This window comes from Diabrotica virgifera, chromosome 6 (assembly GCF_917563875.1).
Source record: "Diabrotica virgifera virgifera chromosome 6, PGI_DIABVI_V3a".
In the NCBI taxonomy this organism is placed as follows: Eukaryota; Metazoa; Arthropoda; class Insecta; order Coleoptera; family Chrysomelidae; genus Diabrotica; species Diabrotica virgifera.
In genome coordinates, this window is record NC_065448.1 from 23,077,661 (window position 1) to 23,091,798 (window position 14,138).

The following is a 14,138-nucleotide window of genomic DNA, read 5'->3' on the forward strand; positions in this document are numbered from 1 at the left end:
TTTTTAAATTTAATTGGTCACTTCTTTTAGGGTAGCTAATCTAGTTGTACCCTCTTCTAGAAGTTAAAGTCTTATTTACCAAAAATATTAATAATTACCAAAATGTTATTGAATGAGGTGAATTTTCCCAGAGTTAGAATAATGTAGATGAACATAACGGTGTAACTTATAATAACTGTCCACATGGTTGATTTGGAAAGCTCTTCGATCTCATCTTGTATGGACCTTTCGGCACTGAAAGCTATTGACATGTTACCAGGTCGCTCACTTTTGTCCCAGTCTTTTAAAAACTCAATGAATCTGTAAATAAAAATAAACTATATGAGTACCTATGATTGTAACTTATAACAAAACTAGATAATAATTTTAATTATTTGTAAAAAAATAAAAACCTTATCTTGTGAAACGTATATTTAAAATCACTAAAAAAGGTTATATCTCAACAGAACGTTTTCGGAATCAATATTCCATCATCAGTGTTATCACAGGTTTACATGTTTTAACCACCAAAATATACGGGTAAAAACCCCTAAGTTGTTATAAAATTGTTAAGGTTACATTATATTATAGAATTTTTAAAGGATATTAAAAGTATTTCCAGATTAACTCCTGGAATCACATGACATCAACCATATTATTATGGTTATATATGTTATATTATGTTATCATATATGACATCAATCATATAATTTATATGATTTATTTGAAACGTCAGTTCTAAGTGTTTAAATCATAAAATTTATTGTAAAAATGGATAAAACACAATCAAAAGTCATGGTAATTCTCATAGAAAACGAAGTCCCGCCAGAGGAGTCCCATCACAAATTATTCACAATCCTTTTTTTTTTATTTTATGAGATTATCGTAGGTCCGATAGACAAAATTTAACAGTAATTGAATTAGTGAGAAGAGGAGCCCAAATTTGAAGACAGATGTGCAAAAGACTATTTTTGATTCATTTTTGTAAATTTTAAAATTATTTAGTGTTGTTTTATATTCAAAATTTAACCCTCACGCACAAGTTGTACACACAACTTCAGTGAGGAACTGAGTTTATTTTATATGTATAATTTATTTGCTACAAATAAACTAATTATTAATATATTGGTCGGAATATTTAAAAGTTGTGTAACGTTACAAACGTCACATCTTTGCTATTTTATTGTTAAATAATTATTTTACTTTATTTTCTTTTAAGAATTCGTTAATAATTATCTTCTGTATTCGTTTTAACTTGTTTTTCCGTTAAAAACCTGTTTGGCGCCCGTTCTATAGGCATCTCTCTTTTCATCTAAGTCATACTGAACATACTTCATAATCTTACATTCTAGCATCTGATCTAATCTTGTGTTCCATAGTCGTTATTTAAAATTTCATGTTCTGTGTTGTGCGTTCCACCGTCATGACAGTGACACTTCATCCCCGCCGCTGACAAACTGAAAATGGTAAGGAAGACTTTTTTAAAGACATGAAATTTAAATATTAGCTTCGTTTTATTCCAACACTTATTCTCTTGTGGTGAGTTTTTATTCTATTATATTAATTACATTTCTACCTCTACTTACCTAACAGTTTTTATATTTTTTCTCTAACCTCCAAATGTCCAACCGTACATTTGGTTTCTATATTTCTTTTCATCTATCAATATGCTTTTAGTAATCAAAGTTTAACTAGTAGTATCAATCTTAATTCCATTTAATTTATTCTTATCATCTGCTACTCTTTCGGACGATTATTTCTTAAAAGAATGGCAGACTTGGCACATTTTGGTTTCTACTTGATGTTTGATATGTGCTTTACTCTTATAGTTTTTGGGATAAATATCACCTTCCTCCCTCCGGGAGCTTCAAGAATCCTCAAATCGCCGGCGATACAACAACGAGGACAAAATCATCCAGACTGCAATGAATTTCATCTAGACTGCAACTAACCAACACCTGTAGGCCTGGTGGCCCAGAACATCCACGTCGCCAGAGCCAGTTGCAGAACCAACAGCAGTACCATTCGACATCTATCAAGAAGTTACCATAGAATCAGTACCACAAGCCATGCATAAGTGTAATCCAAGAATTGTTAGTTTTTGGAAAGAATTTGAATATATTTGTTAATGCATTTGATAAGTAACATTTTTGTTATATCTTTATTGAACAATACAAGGTGATTGATTAGTAGGGTAAAGCTCAATAGCTCCGCTATAGTAATAGATAGCAATAAAAGTTAATAACAAAAATTTTAGCCACCTTTGAGCTAGAATGTTACAGGGTGTTCGATAACACCGTGGCAGACCTAACTTATGTTTTTTTTAAATGGAACACCCTATATTTTATTCTATATTCGAAATCCTGTTAACTTCTCCATCACAAAAATATAAAGGTTTGTAATGTTATACAGGGTATTTACAAAGTTAACCAATTTTGTATGAAAATCGTAATAAATTCAACTCTCTGTATAAATAAAAATAAGCTCAACACCAATGGTTTATGAATGCCATATTTTTTTATTTATTGTCAAAACTTTTAAGAATAATTGATATGGCTAATTTTCTTTATATCAAATACAGGGTGAGTCAAAACGCAAGTACATTATTTTCTCAGTAATGTTAAATGGAACACCCTGTATTTTATATCATTATTGAAAAGTAACATTACCGTACTTTAATTTTTATATAACATTCCCTATGCCCAAATTTATTAGTTTTCGAGATATTTTCATTTTTCAGAGCAAATTATTTTAGGTGTTTAAATCTAAATTTTAAGTAAGCCATGACTGAATTGACAATTGAAGATTACCGATATTATCAATCCGGTAATCAATGTAACGCTGTAGCAAGTAAAGAAATAAAAATAATTTATTAGTAATACCTTTTACAAACAAAAACACAACCACTACGTGCAACATTTTTGAAACAATTAAAAACTATCTTTATATGTAAATGCAACAAATAAACAAAGAAAATTAGTAATAAATTTTACAAAAAAACAAACAAACACAAAATACAATATTTTGTGAAGACAATTAAACACTACTTTTGTATGTAAATGTAACAATGTAACAAATAAAGAACGAAACATAATTTATCAGTAATACATAAAAAAAACACGTTTGAAAAAATTAGAAGCTACTTTTAATAAAATATTTTTAATATTTAATTACATAAGGAACTACTTACTCTACGGAGCAGTTGTAAATTAACACATGGAAATACACTTTGTATTCTATTTTTCATCTCATCCCTTGTTGTTGGAGGTATTTTATAAACTTCATTATTAACGTAACCCCAAAAAAATCAGTCCAGTTTATTAAATTCTGGTGATTTGGGTGGCCACGCTACTGGTCCATTGAAAAATGAAAATATCTCGAAAACTAATAAATTTAGACATAGGGAATGTTATCTAAAAATTAAAGTACGGTAATGGTACTTTTCAATAGTGATATAAAATACAGGGTGTTCCATTTAAAATTACTGAGAAAATAATGTACTTGCGTTTTGACTCACCCTGTATTTGATATAAAGAAAATTAGCAATATCGACCATTGTTGAAAATTTTGACAATACGTTAAAAAATATGGCATTAATAAACCATTGTTGTTTTGCTTATTTTTATTTATACAGGGAGTTGAACTTGTTACGATTTTCATATAAAATTGGTTGTAACTTTATAAATACCTTGTATAACATAACAAACCTTTATATTTTTGTGATGGAGAAGTTAACAGGATTTTTAATTTAAAATGAAATATAGGGTGTTCCATTTAAAAAACATAAGTTTGGTCTGCCACTGTGTTATCGAACACCCTGTAACATTCTAACTAATTTTGTAATGTGAAGCTCAAAGGTGGGTAAAATTTTTGTTATTAACTTTTATTGCTATATCTATCGCTATTACTATAGCGGAGCTATTGAGCTTTACCCTACTAATCAATCACCCTGTATAATGATTGGTTAAAATATTGTTGTGTTTGCTTGAGTTCATATCTAAGATTGGGACAAGACGAACATACACCTGGGAGACTGAGCTAGGCCAGGGTGAACAATAACTATCTTAGATGATTAAAATATTATTTTCGAATGGTATTTCAATTAGCTGGGGTAGTCTATCGCTTTTATTCGTTTCAGTAGGACCTTGCATGGAAGAGTTTAGGTGACAAAACAAAACAAAAACAGAAGTTGTCACCTAAACTCTGCCATTTAAGGTCCTACCTTTAAATTTTCCAAAAAATATAGTTGGCCTGAAATTAATCTGGAAATATTTTTAACATCCTTTAAAAATTCTATAATATAATGTAACCTTAACAATTTCATAACAACTTAGGGGTTTTTACCCGTATATTTTGGTGGTTTAAAATATTAAACCTGTGATAACACTGATGATGGAATATTGATTCCGAAAAGTTTCTGTTGTGATATGACCCTTTTTAGGGATTTTAAATATACGTTTCACAAGATAAGGTTTTTATTTTTTCTGATTTATGGTATACAGCCAGTTACAGGAATTTTTCCTTGTGATATTTTTAATATTTGATAGTAGTTATGTATGAGAATGTTGATAAAGATCTAAAAGTTACAATCACGTACATCACAACATATCAATAATAGAATCAAACAATATGCAAATCAATTCCATAGCTTTCGTCTTTTTTGTTGATATTGTCATATTTAAATTTTAACAAATTGGTCCAAAAAATTAATATTACAATGCAAGGTATCAGACGCAAGGAGACAACTTAAAACAGATACTTACTTCTTCTCCCACACCAGCGTATCTTGGATCTCTGAAGACTCAACACTATTCTTTGTCAAAAATGTTAATGACACTCCAACTGCGTCCATGTAATTTTTATCTTTTGTTCCTCCTCCCAAAGCAATGCCAGGAAGAATTGGTCCTCCATAAGGCGCTAAACAGTTCATACTATACGGTGCCCTAAAATTCAAATACTTTCTTAATATTTGTTATGTCGTATATTTATATTGATTGTATCAAATGTTGTAAACTGTATTTTATGTGTTAATCTTCTTCTTCTTATTCTTGACTGGCTTTACAACTCGGGGTAACTTATCTTCTACGATTTTGCGCTTCCATTTCCCATTATTGTACCTCAATTTTAGATAAATCGACTTTAAAATGATCCTTTCATCTTTTTCTGGGGCTGCCTACTAATCTACCATCTAATCTCTCAAAATATACTGTCTTTAACCCTCTGTCTTCCTCGGATGTTACCAGATGACCTGTCCATCGTATACAGTTAGCTTTTATCGATATTTTCAGTACCACACAAAGTCACCAATTCAGCACTACGGCGCCGTCCCCACTTTCCTGCCAATTCCTTTCTTTCAGGGCCAAATATCATTCTTCAATCTTCCTTTCAAATACTAGCAGCTTATTTATTTCCCGCTGATGTAGAGTCCATGGTTCACTTCAATATATAACAACTGAGTGAATAATTGACATGTACACAATGTACAGTCTTAATTTAGATTTTCTTTTTAGCAGCTTAGATCTTAATAATGATGATAGGGAGTATACTGTTCTATTTCCCACAGCTATCTTTGCTGAGACCTCTTTTTATATGTAGTTGTCACCTGTGATTACCGCCCACAGATATTTAAACTCTTTTACTACTTCAAAGTTGTGGTCATTAATAGTTATGTTCTGCCTAACTCTTGGTCTTGTATTTTTGGTTACAAGCATGTACTTCTTCTCCTCTTCATTTATTCGAAGGCCTTATTCGAAGCTTCTTCTTCTTCATGTGCCGTGCTCGATTGTCGAACGTTGGCTATCAAATTGGCTATAGCAATTGTGTTAACGGCAGCTCGGGAAAGGGATGCAGAGGATCTGTTATACCATTCTCTCAGGTTTTTAAGCCATGACGTTCTTCTTCGACCTGGCCCTCTTCTTCCGTCTACCTTGCCATGTATTATTAAATGGAGTATATTATATCTCTCTGGGTGTCGCATAACATGGCCAAAATATTCAAGTTTTCGATTTTTAACTGTTCTGACGACTTCCGTGACTTTTCCCATCCGGTGCAAAACAACTTCGTTACGAACTCTATCCACCCAACTTATTCGTAGGATTCTTCGGTTTACCCAGATTTCAAAGGCTTCCAATTTCTTGAGAAGAGTATCTGTTAAAGTCCAACCTTCGACACCGTACAAAAGAGTAGAGAACACATAACATCTCACTAATCTAATTTTAAGATTCAAAGTAATGTTGTTTCAACATAAAAGTTTCTTTATCTTAAAGAATGCAGCTCTGGCCTTCTCTATACGTATTCTAATTTCTTTGCTCATGTCCCAGTTCTCATTTAGATTACAACCAAGGTAGGTGATACTGGTAGTTCTCTCTAATTGTTCACCATTATCTGTTACTACTTCCGGTTGTATTGGCGTCTTACTGACAACCATCACCTTGGTTTTTGCGGTGTTTAGCTTGAGTCCATATTCATCACACGTTGTGGTAATCCTATTAATCAGATGTTGAAGTTCTTCCTAATTGCTCGCAATAAACACCGTGTCATCCGCGTATCTCAAATTATTAATATTGACGCCATTCATTTTGATACCACATTGAACATTATCCACTGCTTTATTGAAAACAAACTCAGAATAGATGTTAAATATTAGTGGGAACAAAATGCAGCCCTGCCTTACTTCTCTTCGTATTTGAAGTTCTTCAGACGTGTCCCGGCCGCATATTTACAGATGCTTGCGTGTGTAGACACCAGGGTGTTGAAATCAGTTAGGGTTTGGAAAAACAGTACATTTACACACGCTAGCGCGTGTTGACACCACGGTGTTGAAATCAGTTGGGGTTTGGAAAAACAGTACAGTTACAAATACTAGCAGATTTGGACACCAGAGTGTTGAATCCAGCTAGCTTTTTTAGTAATTAATATACATGCATAAATGCTAACGGCTATTGACTTTGATTTTATATACCTACTGCTGTGGAAAAATATTTAAGTGATTTAGGTATTAGTACATAATTAAACTTGTTGGGATATAAAAAAAAATATATTAACACAAAAGAACAACATAAAAAATAATGTTGCTCTGAAGCTATTTGCTTGTGGAATTTTTATAATTAACTATTTAGATGGGAAACAAGCCACAATTAAACTGAAAAAAATAATTTTATTAACGTTTCGACGTCCAAATCGGGTGTCGTTGTCAAAATACAAAATACATACTACTAAATTAAACAAAAATGTTGTTGCTTAGTAAAAAAATACTTTAAAATGTATAATAATATATTATGTCTGAATTGCCAATATAAATGAGTCAGATTAAACAAATTATTAGAAGAATTTTTTACTAAGCAACAACATTTTTGTTTAATTTAGCAGTATTTTGTATTTTGACAACGATATTGGATTTTGGAGTCGAAACGTTAATAAAATTATTTTTTTTTAATTTAATTGTGGCTTATTTCCCATCTAAATAGTTAATTATAAAAATGCCACAAACACATAGCTTCAGAACAACATTATTTTTTATGCTGTTTTTTTGTGTTAATATACAGAGAGAGTCTGTAATTTGGAATAAATTCAATATCTCAAATACTAATTGTTTTTTGAAAAATGCTCAGACCCGTTGATTAGTATTTCAAATTGTCCTTTTTGACATACAATAATATTGTATACATGATGTCCCAATTTAGAGATATGACGTCATCGTTGATTTTCTTAAATAGCAACACTGTCATTTTGATAGTAATTTTGATAGAGTGTGTAAAGTTATACACAACTGCAAAATATCAAATTTTTATTCTCTACCATTTAAAAGATAATAGAAAATAACAAAGTTATGTCTGTAATTTGGAATAAATTCAATAATTAAAATACTAATTGTTTTTTTGAAAAATGTTCAGACCCATCGATTAGTATTTTAAATTGTCATTTTTGATATGTAATAATAATAATGTATACAGGGCGTCCCAATTTAGAGATATGACGTCATAATTGATTTTCTTAAATGGCAATACTGTCATTTTGATAGCTATTTTGATAGGGTGTGTAAAGATATACACAACTACCGAATTTCAAATTTTTATTCCCTACCGTTTACAAGATAATAAAAAATAAAGTTATGAAAAACAAGTAATCAAATAATAATTGAATTTAATAATTATGTATTTCAATTAAGCAAATACTCATAATGTTGCCCTCAATTATTGTCAAATTGTCAATGGGCAACGTTATGAGCATTTGCTTAATTGAAATAATTAAATCCAATTATTATTTGATTACTTATTGCTTTTCATAACTTTGTTATTTTTTATTATCTTGTTAATGGTAGGGAATGAAAATTTGAAATTTTGCAGTTGTGTATAACTTTTTACACCCTATCAAAGTAGATATCAAAATGACAGTGTTGCCATTTAAGAAAATCAACGATGACGTCATATATCTAAATTGGGACACCCTGTATACATTATTATTGTATATCAAAAAGGACAATTTGAAATACTAATCGACGGGTCTGAGCATTTTTCAAAAAAACAATTAGTATTTGAGATATTGAATTTATTCCAAATTACACACTCTCTCTGTATTATTGTTTATATCCCAACAACGTTTAATTATTCATTAATACCTAAATCACTTAAATATTTTTCCACAACAGTAGGTATATAAAATCAAAATCAATAGCCGTTAGCATCTATGCATGTATAAGCACTAAAAAAGCTAGCTGGTTTCAACACTCTGGTGTCCAAATCTGTTAGTATTTGTAAATGTACTGTTTTTGCAAACCCTAACTGATTTTAACACCCTAGTGTCAACACACGCTAGCGTCTGTAAACGTACTGTTTTTTCAAACCCTAACTGGTTTCAACACCGTGGTGTCATCACGCGCTAGCATCTGTAAATCTACCGTTTCTCCAAACCCTAACTGATTTCAACACCCTGGTGTCTACACACGCAAGCATCTGTAAATATGCGTCCCGGCCAATCCTGTTGTTTGAACGTTGATGCCACTAAAGATTTTTGATAATGCGTAGGTCTTTATCATCAATACCCACTTTCTGAAGAATAGCAATCATTTCAGTATGTTTTACCCGATCAAAGGCCTTCTCAAAGTCAATGAAACACATATAAACCGGATGTCCGACATCTCTGCATCTCTGTACCATAACCTGAATACTAAATAGTGCTTCTCTGGTCCCAAGGTTATTGCGGAATCCAAACTGTGTATCACCAAGCTGTTCATCGATTTTTTGGTACATCCTAGAGTGCAAAATTCGTAAAAGTATCTTTAAAACATGACTCATCAAGCTAATGGTTCGGTAGTCACTACATCTTTTCGCATTTGCTTTTTTATTGGAAGCTACATGTTTCTTCCTCGAGTTCTGAAAGCACATCTCTAGCGTCTCTTGTAGAATGAGCGAATGCATCTAGATCATCAGCAAAGACGAACAATAGTTTTGATCCTCGATTCTCAAATCCCATGTCAGCCTAAAAGGTTAATGGCCCCAAGTAATTAATAGGAAATAAAAAGATACTTACTGTATACATCCGATAATGGTATCATAGGACTTGGTTACATTAGTTGAAAATGTATCTATATCGTTTTCGAACAATCCCAACAAAGACATAACAGTACACTCATTTGTAGTTGGTGTTCCTGAATAGATCGTTCTCATGGGAGCATAACATATATCTTTTAGTCCTTTAGTTACCGTTTTGCCTTTAGCGTTAGTTGATACAAATGTAATCTACAAAAGTATACAAAAATTTCAATATTTTAAGTACAACTATACAAAACTATCTGAAACTGCGAAGATAACTCAGGTAGCAAATCACAGAGAGGAGACTTTAGTTGAACGCGTTGGTGCAAATATTAATGTATGTTACAGACTATAAGGACGCTTTGATATCAATACATTTCAAACAAAGTTTTAGCGAGAGGAAAAAGTTGTATCGATAGTTTATAAACTTATTTGACTGACTTTTCTGACGAAGGTTATGCTTAAAATTCCGTTAAAGTTTATATTTATTTTAACTTACGTTTTCAATCTGTTGCTGTAGCTTGAATACTTCAACCAAAAATTCGGCATTAAAAGCAGGACCCATGGTAAGATTTTCATCATACTGAGATTCGTGGATAAACTAAAAATTAAATGACTAAAAGACTAAGTTTTCACTCTAATGGCATATAACATATCCCACCAGAATGAAAACAATGGGAACCTTCTCTGGTTACACCTCCGAGGCTTCTACAATTTGCAAGCCATAATTGAAAATGGTTATTCATTTTTAAAAATTAAATGTATATAATCAAAATAACCAATTGCATAAAAATGTTCTTAAACTGTTCCCTTTTGGCATAGGCTATTGATTATGTACTTTAGAAAGGAACTACAACGTTAACGGGATTTTATTGTTTCATAATATGGTCAACGGATATCTAAATATGAAAAAACCGCGGAGGGTTACCATTTAAAGGGGTGCGTTTTTGAGAAAGAGGTGAATTAGTCCGTAGGCAAAGGGTGAAATAGGATGAGTTATATACACTTTTAGAACAAACACGTCTACAGAAAAATTGTTCCAGGTTAAATTAACTATCCAAATATCACCTTTTAAAAGTCAAAAATATTTTTTTTACAAAATTATATTCAAAGAAAAGCAAAAAAGAACACGAAAGAAAACAATTTTTTTGCCCCATAACTTCTTTCCACGGGAATATAGGTACAGTCATCACATAAAAAAAACTTCCATCCTTCCTCTTTAAAATGACGTTTGGTAGAAATCTCTACGATTTATAGCTTCAGAAATATGATTTTTCAAAGTCGCCACTCACAGCGATTTTGGGTCATTTTCCTTGTTATTTCGCAAACATTGTTCTGTAACTTTTTCCTACGCAGATTTAGGTAGGTATATGCAATAGTACATTTTTTAATAGGAATAAAAGTCAATTACCTTTACAATGTTCTAATGTAAAAGGCTGTATGACTATTTTTAAGCAACATATGGTTTTGCAAAATTTTATACTTTTAATGATTTTTGATATATTTTACGATTACATACTCGTATTTTTAAATTTCTCATTATAACTTTTTCTTGTTACATTTAGGTATATTGTGCAACAAGAAAGAAAGCTTATTTTCTTTAGTTTAAAATAGTTTACTTTAAAAAATATAGGACAATTTTTAAACAAGATATGCTTTTCCAAAGTGTGACATATTATACACATGCAATATGTCACAATAAGTTAGAACCATATTATAGGAAACTTTTTATTGTTAACTTTATGAAAAAAAATTATTCTTTATAAAATACTCTGCATAGTCTAGATGAAAAAATGAATGAACAAAATATGAATTTCACTAAAGAGTAAAGTACCTTTATATTTCACAATATCGAAAAGTCTTATTAAGAAAAGTTATTTGTAACTAAAAATTATGTTATAATATGCATTATATTCTTCTAATTGAATGAAATAAAAAAATTCAAAATTTTTCTCAAATTACTGATACCATTGGATATCCTACGGATATCTTGTTTAAAAATAGTCCTAGAATTTTTTACAATACACCATTTTAAAGTAAAGAAAATAAGCTTTCTTGTTTATTGTACCATGTATATACATACCTAAATGTACAAGAAAAAAAAGTTATAATGAGAAATTTAAAAATAATCGTAAAATATATAAAAAATCATTAAAAGTATAAAACTTTGAAAAACTATAACTTGCTCAAAAATAGGCGTACAACCTTTTATAATAGACCACTTTAAAAGTAATTGACTTTTTCTCATACTAAATAAATGTACCATGCATTGCACATACCTAGAAATGCGTAGAAAAGTTACAGAACAATGTTTGCGAAATAATAATAGAGGAAAATGGCAAAAAAATGCTGTAAGCGGCGAACTTTGAAAAATCATATTTCGGAAACTATAAATCCTAGAGACTTCTACCAACCGTCATTTTAAAGAGATAAGATGTAAGTTTTTTTTCTGTAATGGCTATATCTATATCCCCGAGAAAAAACGTTATGGGGCATAAAAAAATTGTTTCTTTTGTGTTTTTTTTTGCTTTTTTTAATATATTTTTGTAAAAAAAATATTTTTGACTTTTAAAAGGTATTCATAGTAAATTTGACCTGGAACAATTTTTCTGTAGACGTGTTTGTACAAAAAGTGCATAGAACTCACCCTAATTCACCCGTTGCCTAAGGACTAATTCAGCCCTTCCCCTTTCTCAAAACCGCACCCCTTTAAATGGTAGCACTCCGCGGTTTTTTCATATTTAGATGTCCATCAACCATATGAAACAATAAAAACCTGTTAACGTGGTAGTTCCTTTTAGCTCCCATATTTTGAATATAATCAATAGCCTAGCATGTCTAAGTTAAATATTATGTTTATATGCGCCACTGGAGGACCAAACAGCGAGATATTCTTGGTCTTCCATTGGAATACAATTTTTTTTTTGTAAGAGTGAGATAAGCGCTACTTTTATTGAAGAATTTTTACAGAGTATAATAATTATGTACCTATTACACCATTTCCATGCATCCATACAAATGGATGCAAATGCCGAAGATAGAGAGGGATAGCAGAAGGAAAAGAAGGCCTATATCCAGGGATGGATGTTTAGGGCTGCTTAATAGATAGATGTAGAGTAAAACCAAGTTGTCTGCAACCGTGAGGAGAAGAGATGACAGACGTTCGTTTATGCGGTGCAAGTGAACTTGAGGGTTTTTATTAACTCTGTTTACCTGTACTACTATTAATTCTCTTTCTAACGCCAAGAAATTTCTAAACAAATAGACATAGACAAAACCAAATACATATAACATAATACTTTATACTAACGCGTCTAAGACTGAAAATAAAAAATGTATGTTCTGTAGTCACTGTATAATCACCCATCTAACTCTATAGAGTTAGGTAGTATCTCCTTGGTGTAGTATATACAGTCGGAAAAATGAAAGAATACCCATGAACGATCACATCAATCACTTATTTTGTATTTGCTGTCTTTTTCTATAACAAACGTTTGTTATTTATAGAAAAAGACAGCAAATACAAAATAAGTGATTGATGTGATCGTTCGTGGGTATTCTTTCATTCTTCCGACTGTACCTACACTTTGGTATTTCATCTTCAGTACAATGAATTGTGCTAAATCCCGTATAAATATAATATTTAACTGAGACACTCCACAAGAAACCAGTTTCATAATGTTTACATTAGTTCAATTTTTTTAAATATTATATATTAAGGGGATAGGCGCAAGATCTTGGCCCAATGCTTTTATATGCATTCATCATTTTTTCGAATCCCGGAAAACTAATAATTATTTTTGAAAAATTTAAACGCCGAATGAAATATTACGTTATTACCGAGGGCCGAAAGTCCCTGAAAACTTTTATAATGTTTATTTTAATAAGTTAAAGGGGTGAAAAAAGAGACAATTTAGTGTGATTTTTAATTTCAAAAATTTCATTCAAAAGAAACATTTTGTTTATTCTAAGGGACTTTCGGTCATCGGTAATAATGTAGTTTTCCATTCTGCGTGTAAATTTTTCAAAAATAGTTATTATTTTTCTCAGGATTCGAAAAAAATTAATGCATTTAAATAGCACTGAACCAAGATTTTGCGCATGCCCCCTTAAATGAATGAAACATCTAAAATATTGCAAAACTTACTGAATTTAATCCCACAGTTTTAATAAAAATTTGATTGGTTCTGTAGAACGGTCCAAAGTATGTGTCAAAAAAGGTCTTCTCGATTCTGCTTTCACTATTCGGTGCAGCCCAAAGTTCAACAGGATCCACAGTAACCTTAAGCATTCCACTGCCAGCTGTCAAAATACCTACTGTGGCAGCGCACATGACTAGTACTTTGATTCTTTCCTTGGCAATAACTGAAATAAGATTTATTGAAGAAATAGTGAAGTATAAAGATAGTTAATAAAGAGTGAAAAAATGAGAAATTAGAGGAGAAGACCAGACGAATATCAGCCATAATTGGAGCCACTTTTCTCTATTTTTTGGTCATCTATTTTCAGACATTATCTGCAGGTGTCTATATCAGTTTAGTCTTTTGGCTTCAATTGTGTCTATTATACTAATAGTCCAGGGCGCATCTGTTTTAAGATGGACGTTGAGAGGTGACTCAAATTTTTTTG

The 14,138-nt window shown here is 31.2% G+C and overlaps 1 protein-coding gene across 2 annotated transcripts in view; it reads right to left on the reverse strand.

Annotated features, from left to right (window-relative positions):
• Nucleotides 1-14,138, reverse strand: part of LOC114331412 (NPC intracellular cholesterol transporter 1 homolog 1b) — a 104,460-nt gene that overhangs the window by 47,696 nt on the left and 42,626 nt on the right. For both annotated transcript variants that reach the window (XM_028280999.2, XM_050654830.1), the window contains exons 8-12: nt 13,657-13,874; nt 10,009-10,110; nt 9,508-9,716; nt 4,743-4,922; nt 99-300 (exon numbers count right to left, since the gene is read on the reverse strand). In XM_028280999.2, coding sequence (XP_028136800.1) covers nt 99-300; nt 4,743-4,922; nt 9,508-9,716; nt 10,009-10,110; nt 13,657-13,874 — 911 coding nt within the window. The remainder of the gene's footprint in view (nt 1-98; nt 301-4,742; nt 4,923-9,507; nt 9,717-10,008; nt 10,111-13,656; nt 13,875-14,138) is intronic.